This window comes from Ochotona princeps, chromosome 2 (assembly GCF_030435755.1).
Source record: "Ochotona princeps isolate mOchPri1 chromosome 2, mOchPri1.hap1, whole genome shotgun sequence".
Taxonomy (NCBI): Eukaryota; Metazoa; Chordata; class Mammalia; order Lagomorpha; family Ochotonidae; genus Ochotona; species Ochotona princeps.
This window is the reverse complement of record NC_080833.1, coordinates 161,448,336-161,466,525: the sequence shown is the minus strand read 5'-3', so window position 1 is coordinate 161,466,525 and position 18,190 is coordinate 161,448,336. Positions and strand designations below refer to the sequence as shown.

The 18,190-nt window shown below is 45.4% G+C and overlaps 1 protein-coding gene across 2 annotated transcripts in view; it reads left to right on the top strand.

Annotated features, from left to right (window-relative positions):
* TNR (tenascin R) overlaps positions 1 to 17,414 on the top strand; it is a 75,556-nt gene extending 58,142 nt beyond the window's left edge. For both annotated transcript variants that reach the window (XM_004596276.2, XM_036497638.2), the window contains 5 exons: positions 7,082 to 7,233; positions 8,533 to 8,629; positions 12,115 to 12,276; positions 16,088 to 16,251; positions 17,079 to 17,414. In XM_004596276.2, the coding sequence (XP_004596333.2) occupies positions 7,082 to 7,233; positions 8,533 to 8,629; positions 12,115 to 12,276; positions 16,088 to 16,251; positions 17,079 to 17,198 (695 nt within the window). In that variant the 3' untranslated portion in view covers positions 17,199 to 17,414. The remainder of the gene's footprint in view (positions 1 to 7,081; positions 7,234 to 8,532; positions 8,630 to 12,114; positions 12,277 to 16,087; positions 16,252 to 17,078) is intronic.
* Positions 17,415 to 18,190: the final 776 nt, after the last annotated feature.

Below are 18,190 nucleotides of genomic sequence, written 5' to 3'. Positions count from 1 at the left end.
TCTTCCTTCACTCTTAGATCATACAGTAGCATCATTTTCCTCAAGAAATTTTTGGATGTTCTTTTTCATTTTTTCAGCAATTGGCCACATAATTTTTATTCTATAGCTATGTATATATTACCGCAAATAAGAGAAAATATGATATTTTTTCATTGAATTTGGCATACTTCACTTAGCATAATAATCTCCACTTTCATACATTTTGATACAAATGTCAACATTATGTTTACATACCACATTTTCTATATCCATCCTCAGTTGATAAAACACTCAGACTGATTTCATATCATAGCTGTTGTGAAGTTGGCTACCACAGAGATGAGATTCCAAGATCTTTCTTATATGGGATTCCATATCCTTTGGAAGCAGAATAGCTGGGCCACATGGTAGATATATTTTTAATTTTCTGAGGAATCTCCATGCTGTCTTCCATAATGGCTGCACCAAGTTGCACTCTTATCAACAGTGACCTCAGGTACTCTTTCTCCATGTCTTCATCAGTATTTGCTATTCTTAGAATTGTTTTGATGATAGCCATTCTAACTGGGTTTGGATGATACCTTACTATGGTTTTAATTTGCATTTCCCTGATGGCTAATTATTCTAAATATCTTTCATGTGTTTGTTCATCATCTGAATTTCAGCCTTTGAAAAAATTTGTGTCCTTTGCCCAGTTCTTAACTAGATCGTTTTTATTATTCTGAATAGTATATATATTTATGTATTCTGAATCTTAAGTCTTTATCGGACTAACAGTTTGCAAATATTTTCTCCCATTCTGTCAGTTGCCTCTTCACTTTGTTGGCCATTTCCTCTGCTGAGCAGAAGAGCCTTAGTTTGATATAATCCTAATTTTGTATTTACTGTCTGTGCTTCTGTGGTCTTAACCAAAAATCTTCACCTAGGCCAAGGTCTTACAGCATTTCCCGATGGTTTCTTCCAGTGTTTGGATGGTTTGGGACTCAAGTTTATTTTCTGGATCCATTGTTATGTTGAGTGTGAGGTAGAGGTCTTGAGGAAATTCAATTTTCCTGACACCATATCTTGAGGAGATTTCCTTCCTCTTGGGAGCAATTTTAACCTGTTTATCAAAGGTCGGTGGTTGTAGATGCTGGAAGAATTGCTAGGATTTCTGTTTTGTTCCATTGGTGCACATCCCTGCTTCTGTGCCTCTGCCAGGGAGTTTTGATTATAACAACCTTGGAGTGTGTGTTGAAATTGTGATGCTTCCAGCTTTGTGTTGTTTCACTTGCTTTTGGGATCTTTATGTTACATATAAATTATAGGATTGTTTTTTCTGAATCTTGAAGGAATGACTTGGTATTTTGATTGGCGTCACCTTGAAGCTGTAACTTCATTAGCAGGAGCATTGTGATTACATTAATTCTTCTAATTCGTGAACATCAAAGATGTTTTTGTGTGTATTATATCCCTTTAATTTTTTTTCTTGCCTAATGACTCTGACTAAAATCTGCAGTATTATATTAAATAATAAAATGACAGTAGGCACCTGTCTGGTTTCAGATCTTAGTTGAAATGCTTTCAGCTTTACCCTATTTAACTCAGTATGCTGCTGGCCCTAGGTTTGTCATTATTATTTTAATTGTGGTGGGATTTATTCCTTTTGTACTCAGGATTTTTTCAATTTTTTTTTATCATAAAAGGCCATTGTAGGGACCAACACAATGGGTCAAAGGCTAAAGCCTTGCCTTGCAAGTGCCAAGATCCCATATGGGCACCAGTTCATGTCCTGGGTGCTCCACTTCCCATCCAGCTCCCTGCTTGTGACCTGGGAAAGCAGTGGAGGACGGCTCAAAGCCTTGGGACCTGCACATGTGTGGGAAGACTGTAAGACTTCCGGCTCCCGGCTCCTGCCTTCAGGTTGTTACAGCGATTTGGAGAGGGAACCAGAGGATGAAGAATCTTTCTCTCTGTCTCACCTTCTCTTCATAAATCTGACCTGTATTTCCAATAATAAAAAAAAAAAAAAGTCTTTTTTTAAAAAGCTGTTGTGTTTTATCAAATGTTTTCTCTGCATCTTCTGAGGTAATCATATGGGTTTTAGCCTTCATTTTATCGATGTGATGTATCACATTTAGTAATTTGGGCATGTTGAACCATTCCTGCCTCCCTGGAATAAATCACATTTGGTCTGGGTAGATGATCTTCTTCATGTGTTTTTGGGTTTGATTTTCTAGTATTCTATTGAGGATTTTTGTATCCGTGTTCATCAAGATATTGATCTATGATCCTGTTATTATTATATCTTCCCTTGGTTTAGGAATCAAGGTAATGCTAGCCTCAAAGAATGAGTTTGGAAGAGTTTTCTTTTCATTGCTTTGAGTAATCTAAAAAAGAATTAGAATTAGCACTTCCTCAAAAATTTGATGGAATTCAAAGTCACATGTTTAGTAAGAGACAATGTTTTTCATGCTTCTAGAATGTTTTCAGAAAATGAACAGCTGAAGCAAGGCAAAGTACTTCTCATTTAAACCAGATTTCAGCTGGGCTCCCTCTTCCGTGGGAGAAAGCAGGATTAAGTCAAGTGCCATTGCATTGTCTCCACCATCTAACACCACCCAGACTTTTCTGGGGGTGCCAGGGGCTCTGTTTGTTCAGTGTTCGTGGTCATCTTTCATAACGATTCCTCATTCTCTTATTTGTACCTCTTTCTGTGGCTGTGTCCAGCTTTATTCTTCTGTATGTACCTTAATTTATCAAACATGTCAAATTTCCCCCCCAAAAGAAGCTTTAGCTTGAATTTAGATTGGCACTGCAATGAATTTATCAATCTATTTGAGCTGAACTGACATGTTTGTAATATAAATCAGAAGGGGTGCATTGTACCTTCTCCTGTTTTTAAATAGTTTAAAACATTTCCTTATGCCATTCGTGTTGCACTTAACTAATTTCGGAGTATTTTATAATCTTTATTGCTTTGTGACTTTTACCTTTTTAAAAATATTTGATAGTTGGCTACTGGTGGCATAAAAAATAACTGTTATTGATTTTTGTGTGTTAATCTAGTATCTAGAGATCCTGCTGAACTCTTGCTAATTCTAAGTATTGCTTCTACTAATAATTTAGGTAAGCATTTCATACTATCTACAAGTAATGAGTTTCATTTCTATACTTCTAATACTCATACCTCTTATTTTTCTTTCTTTATCGCATTATCTGGGACCTCCAGGATGGTGCCTAATAGTAGTATTAGAGGACGTGGAGTTATTCTCAGTGTTGAAAGAGGAATGTAACCACAGCTTCTGTGTTAAATCTTCATTTTAAGTCTCTTTCCCATGGGAAAAGAGTGTTTTTTGTAAAATAATTATTTAATTGACTAACCTTGAATAAATAAAAGCATCACTTGTGAAGATCTGAGGTTTAAAGCATTTATCAGTTATAGAATTTCCTTTGAAATTAACTTTTTAAAATATACTTTATTGTTACACTGTATCAAATAGTCTTACTATAATGATTCTGAGATTCTGATTGATTGTTATTTATATATTCTAGCTTACTAATGACGTGAATGATATTAATAGATTTTTTGATATATTCATTTATAATCCTTTGAGAAACCAAAACGTGCACATGGAAGGTTTTCATTGCACAACTAGGTTGTTAGTCACTATTTGTTTCCACTTTTCACGATTACAAATAAAATTGATCTGTGCATGTTTTTCTTGCATATGTGCCTTACAGGAGATGTAATGGCAGATAGACTGATGATCCGGAGATAAAGTCAAGAGTATCCTGGAAGTCAGGAAATAGAAGTAGAGCTCCCAAAGCAAGGGGGTGCAGGCACAGGGGCGCTTCAGGCACAGGGGCGCTTCAGCCACAGGGGCGCTTCAGCCACAGGGGCGCTTGCACTGTCCTCTGGAATGTAGGCAGAACCATTGCAGCTTTAGAGAGCTTTGGAGATGAAAGTTGCAAGTACTCTGCAGCTATTAAAGAGATCAATTCAAGTAGCAGGGTAAATATAATTTTTCTTCTGTATTTCTTTTCATTTTTGTTTTTCATGATACAGTTCCACAGGCTCAGGGATGTCCCTTTCCGAACGCCCCATTTCCCTCCTCCCCCACTGCATTCTCCCCTATTATTATAAAGTATGATCCTTCAGACTGACACACGTCCATCATTCTGCAATTTAAGTGTATCCTGACATTATAGTTATAGCCAATAGTAGAAAATCCAGCATCCTATTGTCAAGATATACTTAGCAGCTTCATTGGGAGTCCATCCTTTATTCAGGAATAGAGATGCATACTGCCCTGTATCTTCCTCCTTGGAATGCCAGTCTCCATTATACAGTCTCTATAGGTGAACATACGTACACAATGTTTACCTGTATATCCATGGATTTATATTTTATGCAAAGGTTGCCTTACTATGTCAGAGAGAAAATATAATGTGCATCCTTTTGGGGTTGGCTTATTTCATGGAGCATAATGGTCTCTACTTGGGGCTATTTGGTCACAAATGGTAGAGTTACTTTCTTTTTAATGGCTGAGTGGTGTTTCCATGGAGTAGATGTACCACAGTTTCTTTATCCACTCCTCTTCGGATGAGCATCTTGGTGGTTTCCCTGTCTTCATTAATTGCAGATTATGCTGCTGTAAATATAGTATTACAGGTCACTTTCTGACATGCAGATTTCATTTCCTTTGGATATGTTCCTAGGAGTGGGATAACTGGGTCATGTGGCAGGTCAACTTTTACTTCTTTTAGCACTGTCCATACTGACTTCCATAGTGGTTGTACTAGCCTGCACTCCACCAGCAGTGAAGGAGGGTACCTGTCTTCCCACACCCACACCAGCAGGTGTTGTTGATATACTTCTGAATACAGGTCAACCTCACCGGAGTCAGGTGGAATCTCAGAAACCATCAAACTCCTAGAGGAAAGCGTAGGAAGCACTCTCCAAGATAGAGGCATTGGTAAAGACTTGTTAGGAAAGTCACCAAAAGTACAGGCAACATAAACAAAGCCAAAATGAACAAATGGGACTACATCAAAAGAAGCTTCCTCACAGAAAAAAAGAAATGACCAACAAAGTGAAGAACTTCTTTCTCCCAGAGTGGGAGAAAAGCTTTGCACACTACACAACTGGTCGGGGACTAATATCCAGGATTTATAAAGAGCCTCAGAAACTCAATGACAGAGAAACAAGCAGTCCTGTTAAGAAATGGGCAAAGGAAATGAACAGACATTTTTCAAAAGAATACATTCAACTAGCTAATATACGTTTGAAAAAAAAATACTCAGGCTAACAGGAAAGTACAGGTAAATGTAATTTGAACGAAGAAGTTTCTGAGGTAACTTTAACCTACAAGAAGCTTTAACTTATAAGAAAAATACAAAAGTGTATTAATCCTTCCTTGTATGAGACATGGAGAGCTCCAGTTTGTAGTACACACTCGATTGCCTGTTTCAGGACAATACAAAGAGACCTTGACCTGAGACCTGAATGTTTGAGTTCAAAGGACCAAATAGGGCCCGGCGGCGTGGCCTAGCGGCTAAAGTCCTCACCTTGAACGCACCGGGATCCCATATGGTCGCCGGTTCTAATCCCGGCAGCTCCACTTCCCATCCAGCTCCCTGCTTGTGGCCTGGGAAAGCAGGAGAGGACAGCCCAAAGCCTTGGGACTCTGCACCCGTGTGGGAGACCTGGAAGAGGTTCCTGGTTCCTGGCATCGGATCGGCACGTACCGGCCGTTGCCGCTCACTTGGGGAGTGAATCATCAGATGAAGATCTTCCTCTCTGTCTCTCCCCCTCTCTGTATATCTGACTGTAATAAAATAAATAAATCTTTAAAAAAAAAACAAAGGACCAAGTAGATCCTTTTTGGAATACATTTTCCTTCTCTAGAAAGCAACTCTGATCTGTACCCGCCTGCCTCCCTCTCAAGTCTCTTGCAAGAATTAAATGGAATCCACTCTGAAGGACAGACATGTAGCCTAGCAATTCAGGTGCCAGTTCCGATGAGCCAATTCCACTGTCTGTGTTTGATTCCTGGCTCTGGCTGCATCATATGGCCAATGTTCACCTGGAAGACAATAATGATGGCTCAGGTAGCCGACGTCTGGTGTGACCATACTGAAGTTGCCAGTGTCTGTGTTCTGTGCAACCAGCTTTGGATGTCCGTGGTGGTGAGACAGCCTGCTAAAGTGCAGGCCTTGTGCTAGGAGGTGTGAGCGCATCTCCAGAGGGGTCTTGCATGGAATCTACCCAGCTCAAACAACCTCTTCTAACACAGGCTGCTTTCTGCTGAATCTGAGATGGCAGCTTCCAGCAGCGGGGCTTTCAGTGAGATTTCCCTGTCTCTTTCCTAAGGCTATCATTTACTCATTCCCTGGGATTAAAGAGGACTTTCCCTGACCCAATGTCATACCTGTAGTGAACTAATTCTGCCACTAGGGGACACTAGCAACCGGCTGGAGAAGTCCCTCCCCAAAGAACCCTAGTCATCCACCTGGAAGATCACTGTATTTACAAAGCTGCCGTAACAAACATGGTTATTTGATTGTTTGGCACAATCAGTAGATTATTTTGCCCGGGAAACGGGTATCCCTCTTTTCAGTAATACTGAACTTGCTTGGACATTCTTTACCGGCTGCAGGGAAGACGACAGAAGACCTTGACGGATACGCTCCTCCTTCGGAAAGGCGGATGCCCCCACCACCAGGGATTTATCTGGGCCCTTGCACCTGTGATCACAGCCTGAGTAAAGCAGCCCCTAGCTGTTTGGCCTAGGACGGAGAGGCTTTTGTATTAGCCCTGTTTTACTGATAAGAAAACAGATGCCCAAGGAAGACACGCTGTTTGTCCAAAGTCAAACAGATGAGTTGAGGAGCCAGACCACGAGATGAGCTCACCAACATCATACTAGATCCTGTCTTGTGGGCCCCACATTAGGTGAAGTGGTGGGGTGTGGGGATGCCAAGACCCCATATTTGCATAGGGTGAGAGCTCATGGGGATTTCTGATACAAAATTCTCTAAAGCTCCACTGACCCATCGGGCTCCGATGGATTGCTGGGGAGAGCATCTTTTTGTGGAAGTTGCCTCTTTTCCCGTGCAGGTGGCCGGATGTTCCCTCACCCTCAGGACTGTGCCCAGCACTTGATGAATGGAGACACACTGAGTGGAGTCTACACCATCTTCCTCAACGGGGAGCTGAGCCAGAAGCTTCAGGTGTACTGCGACATGACCACAGATGGCGGGGGCTGGATCGTAAGTACATGCGGCTCCTCTTCTTGCATCCAGGCATCTCGGGTGCAAACATCATCCTCTGAGCAGCCTTGCTCCCAGCCCCTCCGTATTCACGTAGGGCTGTCAGCACCAAGCACAGGTTGCCAGGCAAAAAGAGGAACAAGCACCTTGAGGCTGCGATGGTTTGGCCTCATGAAGGCTCTCACGATAACTGCCTTCCTGCCTACTTGCACAGACGTTCCTGCAGAAGGGTGCTGGCGCAGGAAGCAGCAGCTTAGACGGGTTCAGGGATCTGACCCGTTGGAAACTGCAGCTGGAATAAACCACTGTCGAGGCAGATGAGCCTCCTGCCGAGAGTGGCATGTGGGGAGCCGGGAGAGACAGAGCTGAGGTTGCCAGCTCTAGCTACAGGGCCACGTGTGTCCCCAATGTCTCCTGGCCTAATTGATTCATCACCAGTACTGCCACCACCTTTAGGCTCCACGTTTAGGGAGAGAAGCACATTTCCTGTCCCCACCTTGCTCCTATACCTGGTAGGGCAGTACAACCTGCAAGGAAATAGCAACAGCACAGATAACCCTGCCTCCCGATGCGGGCACTGTGCAGACAGGCAAGTGCCCACAGCCTGGCCCCAGAGCAGTCCTGCAGTAGCTGGAGCCTGGTGGAAGGCCGCCTCTCCGCCCACCTGTGCCTCCCCTCCAGCACAGCTACAGCTCAGCATCAGATTTTTCATGGTGCAAAACAGGTAGTTTCCAAACATAGTTAAATAGTGGCTGTGCTCATAACAGCTGCTCTTGGGAGACATTTTCTTTTATGTGTCTGACATATTTGTGCCTGTTCTTAAAGCATAATTGGAAACTGATTCCGAGGCTGATGCATTAGAGGTTGAAAAAAATGAGCACTTAACCAGCTTCTAACGTGACTGATACCCTGCTTTGGTGGCGATGGGATGGAGACGGCGATGGCTGATTTGTACTGGTCCCTTTCTGTGGGTGACAAATGCTTTCCACAAGATTAATTTGAGAGCCAAGCCTATTTCTCCTGACTACTTGGGAGCTTGATATGTATCCTGAATCCTTTGTACCTTGCAGGGGTGCAAATTAGTGTCAGCATCACCCCCAGCCTGTTCATCAGGGGCCTGAGCACTTCAGGAGAAGGGCTCTGAACAGCTCCTGCAAAGGCTGCCATGCAAACACAGAGGAAATGTGTTCCTTGTCTGGCTGCCTTTGTCGTTGCAGATATAAAACCCAGCTTCATCAGTGTCACACATTTCTTTTATTTTCCTTTGCATCTCATCATTTTTTCCACATCTCCTTACAGGTGTTCCAGAGGCGACAGAACGGCCAAACAGATTTTTTCCGGAAATGGGCTGATTACCGGGTTGGCTTTGGGAACCTGGAGGATGAATTCTGGCTAGGTACCACCTCTCTCCTGCTCTCCCTTGCTGGGCCTCTCTGGCTTTGTCCCTTTCTCTCCTTTCTGGGTCTGTCTGGGACTATCAGAAGCCCTGTGTCCACTGCAAGTTGACAGCTCGTGAATTGCTTTCAGTACCTCCTGCTCTGTTTGGCTCCACTATTGATCTGTTTTTATCTGACTGTGGTGCTTTCTCCTTTGCTCTGTCTCTTCCCATCCACATTAATAGTCTCTTATGCTGATAGCTCCTGACAAGAGGCAACTACAAAGGGAGCAAGAGGCCTGGTGGGGGAAGGAGTGCAGCCAGCACCAGGGCATCTGGCTGTTCTCAGAAGCCAGGCAGCGGCCGGCCTGCAGGGCATGAGAGAATGAGGCCAGTGCCTCCACTTGGTACCGTGCGCAATGTTATTACCTGATGTGCAGAAGGAGGAGGGGATGTTAAAGTGGTATTACAGGTGATGAGCAATTTCCTAGAGGTCTGGCACAAGTGGAGCTATACCTTGAGAACCCATTATAGCATCAGAAGGAACACACATATCCAGCCTGCCAGGCTGCATGGTGCCCCCTTGGACACAGGCAGGTTGTCCTGGCCTGCATCTCCTCCCGGGTGTGCCATCTTAAAGACCGATGAAGGGAAACAGGAAAGGCAGAAAGTGTCCCATGTTTGGTTCTTCCGGCCACTATCCCATCAGAACCACATCATCTGCTCCCAACTGCCTAGGTGACTCCCCACAACCGACACCTCTGCCACCAAGCTGACCCCATTGTCCCGCAAAGCTGCTTAGCACAGCTCACATTCCAAATCTGAGCAAGGTCGACCATACAAGGTCACCACCAGGCACACCGAGTTTGTCCGTAAGCTCCCTCTGCAGCTCTCTGGCCAATGCTGTCCCTGCCACGCCTCACCAACACCATGCTCCAAGCATGCAGTCACCAACGTTCCCTCCTCAAGGGCTGCCCATCTCCCTTCCTGTTTACCTTGAAATGGAAAGATAAGCTTAGAAGGGTGCAGAAATAATGAAATCCATGCTGTGCTTTCCATCTCATTTCCTGGGTGCTTCTTAATGACCCCACATACATTCAAAGACCCAAGTTAGCACTTATTCCTCTGCAAAGCCTGTGCGAACCACAACCTATGGGAGAACGGACTACTCCCTCTTCTGTGGTTCAGATCACCGTCGGTTTTGTTTCTGCCTGTGCTGTGTCAATGCCATAGAATATTCTTTCAGTAGCTGGTAGCTAACATGTAGTTACCGGTCAGAGTACCTCAGAGATACTCACACCTCCGTTTGTCTATGTAGGTAACAAATACATATGATGAAAGTCATAAGGCAGTTTTGAGAGAAACATCAAGAAAATGGGAAAATATCCATACCTTGAAAATACCATCACTTGGCAAAGAGCTTGGAAGCAAGTATAGTACACACGAATCCAAGTGCCCAATAAGCAGACAGGGTGCATGCTCCCCAAACCTAAGCCACTGAGGACCAGTTGCACAATTTTTGCCACATTTGTGAAATATGTAAGCTATCATGCATGGAAATTTCCTATGAACTTTTAGTTAAATAAAGCTATTTTTAATGATTTTCCAAAATAGAAGACTAATTACTATGTGCTATCAATGAAAAAGAAACCTCAAAGATAAATCCACTGAAAGATGACGATATTAATGTTATTAAATGACAGGTAAGGACAGACCATCAAGCCTGGTGGTGGTGGTGGTGGTGGCAGAGATGGATTAGAGCACATTGCATGGTAAATACCCTGGAACAAAATTGAGACTGGGAATTAAAAGGGAAAGAAGCCTTGACTCTGTGACACAGGACACTAAGCAGAAGCACGGTTGGCGATGTGTAGTTTGACTATAGTAAATACTCCGGTCGTGGTATTGCTGTGAGCTGTAGTTTAAATCCTAGGTTGGGTTCTTTAGAAGCAAATCCCCGAACAGTGATCCTTGTCAAATATCCTCTTTGAGTAGTCTATTGCAGGGGAGGTGGTTCTTGTTCTAGAGATATACTGGTGGTGGGGTGGAGCTCTGTCTGGGGGGAGTTCTCTAAAGAAAAGAGGCTTAGAGAAAGCAAAACAGAACTATGAAAACTGTGGATGTGTTATCTTGGAAATGATGCCTTCAGTCTGGTCCCTGGGGAAGCTCTGGAGCTGGTCACAGTCCACAGAAGCAGTGGGGCTTTGGTGCCTCCCAAATCAGTCACTAAGGAAGATCAGCCCAAGACAAGCCTGAGGGAGAGACTAACTCACTCTGGTCAAGGATAGTTTTCCAAAGAGGCATCTCTGAGCCGCCAGCAGTCTACACTTGGAACGGCTGGGACGTGGGCCTACTTGCCCAGTAAGGATATCATGTACAGCACATGGACTCCACCCCCACTGCGCAAACACACATCTAGGGTGGACCAGGCCTCACTGATTTGGCAGACACCATCCAACTCACCATCAAGGTGGAGCCTTGAATTGCCAACAGGACAAGAAAGTCCAAAGATGGGGGTGACGCTCAGCCCATCACTCCATCTCTCTGGGCTTCAGCATCCTTAGCCACAAACGAACTGTCCTAAGTCATTTCTGCTTTCCCTTCCGTCTCTGAAAGTCTTGGATTCTAAATCATAGCACGTTCAGATAGGTAACAGACATGATAGCAAAGCAGGCAGAGAGAAGTCAGGAGGATCCAGCGATCACCTGCAAGGCAAGTGATGGTGCAATGTTTGGGTGGGTAGGTCTAAATCAGAGTGTTCCAAGGCAAGCAGGAAAGAAATTATATACATGAGAAAACATTACCAAGGAAGATCTGGGCTCTAGACTTACATGGATTGGCTCTGTTTAAGAATCTATTAGCCCAAGATCTGGAAAACTTAGAGGCCAAGGGGAGAGAGGGGGATGACTTGGGGAAACCAGCCATGGATATCTGTGAAGGGACAGCATTGCAAAAATGCAGAAGGTAGATTAGATAGGAAGGAAATGGAATCAGCAGGCAAAGGGCAGTGCTCTCCAGCCCGGCTCTGGGACCTCCGTGAAGCCTGCATACAGAAAGGAGACGTACAGAGCAAAGCAAGGCAGACACAACTCCCTCTGCAGGATCCCAGGAGGCACCAGGCTGACCAGGCATACCCTGTATGCTCTGAAAAAGTACTTCACGTTGCCTTCTGTCATTTCCTTCCAATACCAAAGCTTGGCATCAAGGGTGGCAGGGGACAAAACCAGGACTCCTGAGGCCTGGGTCAGCTCCTGGGTCCAGAACAGAAGAGGCCCCCTGTGCAGTCTTCACCAGCCGACCTATGCACTTCTTTGGGCCTCTTAGGAGGACAGAATGCTCTGTCTGACCAGGTGTGTTTGGCAACAATTGCGGAGGGCTGAAGGCAAACATGGTTGGGAAATCTCCCTCCACCCGCACAGCATCGATTTCAAGGTCCCAGGTGCGAGTTCTCTCCCATTTCTGAAATTGCTAGGGTCCTGACTCAGAACCCTCTCTGCTCCTCACAGGGCTGGACAGTATACACAGGATCACAAGCCAGGGCCGCTACGAGCTGCGCGTGGACATGCGGGACGGTCAGGAGGCAGCCTTCGCATACTACGACAAGTTCTCTGTGGAGGACAACAGAAGCCTGTACAAACTCCGCCTGGGCAGCTACAATGGCACTGCGGGTACGTGGCCCCTAAGCGAACCCCAGAGGCAGAACAGAGAGCCCCACATTTTAGGTGGGAGTTGAATCAGGAAGCTGCAGCACCCATGGAGAGTGTGCCTTCTCAGCTGGCTGAGCGGAGGCCTGGGAGTCACCCGGCTGGGTCCCAGACCTCTCTTCCAACCACTCAGGTGACCGGAAACTGATTTCTCATGACTTCGGTTTCCTCATCAGGAAACTCATAATGATGATGCCAAATCTACTTGGCAGAACAGACAGGAAAAAAAAAGAGACCCAATAAATGCAAAGAATGTACTGTAAAAGTTTTTTTTTTTTTTTTTTTTTTTTTTAATGTGCGCTGGGGGAGCAAGGGATTTTTTTCTTGTCTATATTAAACAATCTCTCCTCCCTCCCAGAGGAGAGCAGAATTACTTCTGTTGGGGAGGAAATCTCTCCTGCAAAGACATGCAGGGAAACCATGTTTGTGGCCATGAGAACAATCGCAGCCCCATGGCCAGGGTAGTTCCCTCCCCGCCAAAGGAATAAGGACACCGCCCGAGTGTTCCTCACTGGCTGCATCTCTCTCTACCTTCCACGAGGACACACACCCGGTCAGGTTTTTCTGTGCAGAATTCATGACATTTATAGCACAACAGCCTTCTCTACAGGCTCTGCTGCATCAGAAGTGTTCTGGGGACATCATGTTCGCCCAACTCCTTAGGCTTGGCCGATCTGTTTCCTGTGTTCTGTTTTGACACATCTCATACAACTTCTTTTGCCAGATACTATAATGCTTGGTACATGGACTTATGAGCCCTTTTATTAGTTCCAATTTTAGGGCTAACTGCCGCCGTATAATTTTAGCGACATTTTTTATGCCTCTTGGAATTAAGAGGAGTATCAAGGTGTTGCCCTTCCAATTGCTACAGCTGTTCCATTATTTCTCTTCTCAGCAAGACATTGTTGTTCCGAAGGGAAGACACACTCTCCTTTGAGATTGCTCTTATTTGAGATCACACCTAAGGGCAGCTAGACTAGCCTGAAGCACCCCGACAAAAGATCCAATTTGCCACACTTTGGGCATAAAATAGTCATTGAAATAGAGCAAATTAAACATTCTGTCAGACTAAATCATTTCAAAATAACCTGATGCTATTCACTCCCTAGGATTAGAATTGGGCCTGGAGAAAAGACATCCTTATTTCTGCTACAAGGGGCAAAGCAAACCCTTCCAATCCCTCACATTTCCTCCTGCCCTGCCCCTCTTCCTCCTGCCCTAAGTCTATCTTTTTCCCCTCACTTGGGGCCAGCCCCTGATGCACAGACCCATACTTGGCAGACTGTTTGACTATAGTCAACTGTCCCGACTCAGAGGCCAATCCTGCCAACAACTTTGTTGATTGTCCTAAGTGAATTAAGTCTGATTCTTCACAATGAACATTGAGTTCATCTTCAAAAGATGAAAACCCGCACATATGTAGGCTCTTCTGTTCCCATGGGCAGCTCTTTGCATTGGTTGCTCTCTCTCTAGGGCAGAAATTTTCTGGAAAGGAAAGGCCCAATTCCCCTGGCCTTTATCTTTCCCAGTTTTGCATTTTTACTGGCCTTACTGAAAACAAGCCATCCACAGTATCTCCAATTCGAGGTGAACCCCTTCACCTGCTCCCCATTGTTTAAGGTTGCCAATATCCAATTCATTCAGTAGCAGTCCACTTCAACTAGGACTGAAGATTCCAGTGAAGTTATCAGTAAGAGGTTGTTGAGAATCCCCAGCTGGTCCTGATGCAAGTTGCAGGAACGCAAATGAAGCACAAAGGAAACATTTAGTAAACTATATCCGTATGTGGTGAGAAACAGTTAAGGAGTAACAGCATGGGGTAGCTTGTATCTGCTTGCAGTGTAAGGATGTTCAACTAGGGGATCAGCGTGGTTGGGGAGGTTTCATGAAGGCAGCCATGATTGGGAGTTTAAGCATAAGGAACTCAGACTCTGGGAAAGAAATCGCAGGAGAAACAGTTGCTGTGGAGAAAGGGAAAGCTCTGACCAACTTGGCTGACCCAGGCAGACTCAACGTTCAGAAGGACCAGAAAGGACAAGAAGGAATGACCTGCTGTCGGGGGAGTAGAGGAGTTTAGTCTTGGCATGGAGGACAGTGGGGAGCCTTTTGGGTCCTAGGGAATGGGACATTTGGAAGGGCAGTGTAACGGCAACAGACAAAGTCAAGTCTGTCTGAATCCAACAGAGAGGAGTTGATAGGAGGTCATAGCGGTTCTAACATCTAAGACAAAATAAAAGATGTGAACAGTGATTTAAGAGAGCAGAAAACAGGGCTTGTGGAGCAGAAAAAGTGAGCTGGACTTGGAGGGGGGTGACAAAAACCACCATTAGGAACATCCCTGGGAGTGGCAGGACAGAATGCGGGCTGGGGAGTAACTAAAGCAAGTCTTAAAAATCATCAAGCCAAGAGCGAGAATGAGAGTGGGGATGGGGTGGAGACCACATAGTCAAGGAACTGGTGCTGAAAGACTGTAAGACAGGGTGAGCAGAAGTGGAAATGCTTCAAAACAGAGAAAAACAAGAAAGCTCATCTGCCTTTTCCAGCACCTCCAAGAGATAAGAATGAGTTTCAAATGATGGGGTTAGCCCTGCAGGGACCCAGCATCTGATCATAAGAGATCCAGGCTCAACCAGTTCACATTATGGTGGAGAGCACCAGGAGAACTGAGTAGCAACTGAGGATGGATTTGGAAATCATGGAATCAGAACGGTGGTTTCTCTCAGCATAGTGCAACATCAGCAGCACCTACTGTCACTATCATTCAGGGTATAGCACAGATCCTGTGCCACAAATTTCGCCTAGACTCTCACCTACCACATCAATGGATGGCAGCTTTGATCTGTCACCTCAAGGACTCAGATCACACAAGCTCCCAGTCTAACCTCAGGGAGAGAATGCTGGTCCCTGCTGGCCTCTAAGAATGGGCACCCCAACCACAGCGTACAGCAGTCTGTTCCATCTGTAAGCAGCTCTGAGATGTAGGACATTCAAAAAAGTTGACAGGAAATGCAGTGAAGTGTAAATGTGTTCAATGAAAAGATTGACACGATGTATAGTCTACTCATAGTTTGCATTTTCTACAATTGTTTTGAAGATACTTCATGTCTAGTCAGGAAATGCCTCTTGGCAGTCTACTTGGTAAACTCCAAACTTCCCTATGAGATTTATATAAGTTTTCCTCAAAACCCCACCAAAAAGTTTTAACAGTGAGCAGGAAACCTGTTTCCCCTCCAAACCTGCTCTTCCCTTAAGATACATGGCTTTCCCAACTGTGGCTCCTTCAATATGGTCATGTTTCTCCATCTTCCTGTTTCCCATGCATCAGAACTCCAGTTTGCTAGCATTTCTCTCCACATGCGGCACAAAGTGTTGAATGCAAGACCAGGCATGGTGAGCCTGGGAGAAGGCTGGACAGAAGCTGCCCAGTGGAGACCCAGCGTGGTCCCTGTTGGCATAGTTCCTTGCTGTCTCCACCAGCATTCTGTGTCCTGCTGCATGCCTGGAGAAGACAGTCGGGGCAATTAGACAGAACCACCTGCAAAATGTGGAGAAGATGAGGGGAGGGTTGGAGAGGACAGTTCGGATGTATTTGACCTGGGGCAAGGTGGAGGAGGGTTCAGGATTGGTGGGCAAACCACTTGGGTGGAAGTAGGAGAGACCGGTGGGAGTCTATGTCTCAGCCAGATTTCCTGTGGATTGGTCCACTATCCAGAAAACCCTGACAAAAAATGGCAAACTGGATAGCCTCATGGAAGCTGTTTTTTTTTTTTTCCAGGGGACTCCCTCAGTTATCATCAAGGACGCCCTTTCTCCACGGAGGACCGGGACAACGATGTTGCAGTTACCAACTGTGCCATGTCATACAAGGGTGCCTGGTGGTATAAAAACTGCCACCGGACCAATCTTAATGGGAAATATGGGGAGTCCAGGCACAGTCAGGTGAGTGGTCCGAGAAGGGTCCTGGGCTGCAGGACCCATGGCCTCTCGGCTGTGTGTGTTAGATGCACATGAAAGTCTTCATTCTTTTTTAAAAATAAATATTCAAGGCTTCACCAGGGTCAGGCCAGGACAGAGCAGAAATGAGCAGAAGGGAAGAAAAGCAGCTAACCCAGGAACTCGAACTTGGCTTGAGAAGCTCATGATGACCAGTCCAGTTGTATTCCATTTTCTTATCTAGCTGATCCCATGAGAAGTTGGTCAGTTTCAGGGATGGCTTCCCAGGCCCACTGCAATGCTCAGCCGACCCAGCAAGGGAGGAGAGAGAAGGACCATGAACCAGGCCATCTTTCTTCTCAAAGATGACAAGTTCTTAGGCTGGACTGGGGAATAGGGAGACCAGATGGGCCAGGTGGGACTTATCCAGTTGTGATACCCAAAGACTCACATCTAGGGACACTCTTTAATACTGGTCAGATGGGAATGGTGGACCAACCTAGGAAGCAACCACAAAATGCCCATCAGGAGTGAGCAGCCACGGGTACGCACTTCACAATGCCTCTGTGTTGCTAGGAAATAACTCACCACTTTCTACTGGGCCATGTAACACCTCCAAGTTATAAACAAACAGTTGACCATGGGGAATGACTTCAACGTTTCCCCAGGCATACCTAAGGGAAAAACTGTTGGGAACTCAACCGTAAACCTTACTTGAACTGAAAGGCAATAAATCCATGTCATACATTCCTTTCTCCCGTGACTCCTCTTCTAGGCAGGGTGTTGCATCAGGGGCAACAGTGATCTGACATGCCAATCTGTCTCACACCCAGGGCATCAACTGGTACCACTGGAAAGGCCATGAGTTCTCCATCCCCTTTGTGGAAATGAAGATGCGTCCCTACAACCACCGTCTCGCGGCTGGGAGGAAACGGCGGGCCTTGCGGTTCTGAGCAATGGACAGTCACAAACCAACAGATCTTGGCTGTCGTTTGTTTGTATTTTGTAATATGAAACAAGGGGGGAGGGTGATCGTACTGTGCTTTGCAACATATTAAGAGTCTGAAAGGAAGCAGGGATGTTGCAGGAGTCAGCTGACCACCATCTCATAGTTTCTGCTGCCCAGGAGCCTGGCCCTTGGTCTACTTTCTCCCTCCTGAACTGTCATCCTTAAGCTCCCCCTCCTGATCCACCAAGGAAGGAAAGAAGGAAGTGTTGTTCAGTGATCAAGGGCAGAGGGTAGACTGGCAAGGGGACAAGAAAGTTCTTTACAACCCTCTTTCTGAGATGCCCCTTACTTCCCAGGTGTTCATGGTCTGGTCATGGCCTCTGATGGCCAAGTTCCCACACAAACCCATAAGGGAAACCTCAGCAAGATAGCTTGGCCAACAACTTCCCTTCAGAGGAAGCAGATCCACCCTACCTGATCCCAACAGCCCAAGTCCATTTGAATGAGCCAGAGAGTCCCAGCCTGACTTGCCATCTTTCAAGAGTAGTGGCCTCTTTCCAGCCACATTGGACCCTCTGCCTAATTCCTTCCTACGTTAGAACCTAGTGTCCCCCCACCTGACCACTGTTCCAAGATGTCTCATGGTCTCAGCTCCTGGTGCAAAGGGGCTATTATCACCCTCCGGCTTAGAAGCCACTGACCCCACCCTCAGGTCAGTAGAGAGTAACTTTACAAGGCTTAGTTGATAGCACTTTTAAGTCAGGCATTGAGGAGAGGACAGAAGATTCAGAAATCAGGGCCTATGACATGGAGGTTACAGGTCCCATGGGAAGCACTGATCTGTTTTCCCTATTTCTGGTCCAATTTGTCGTGGATTTTGTTTTATTTTTCTGAATTACATACTAAAGGCCCAATGTCTGTTGCTGGCCAGACTACTTAGTGCAGGTGGTCTAATTAGAGTTGAAAGAAGTTAAAGGACCAGCCGACCATTTCTCT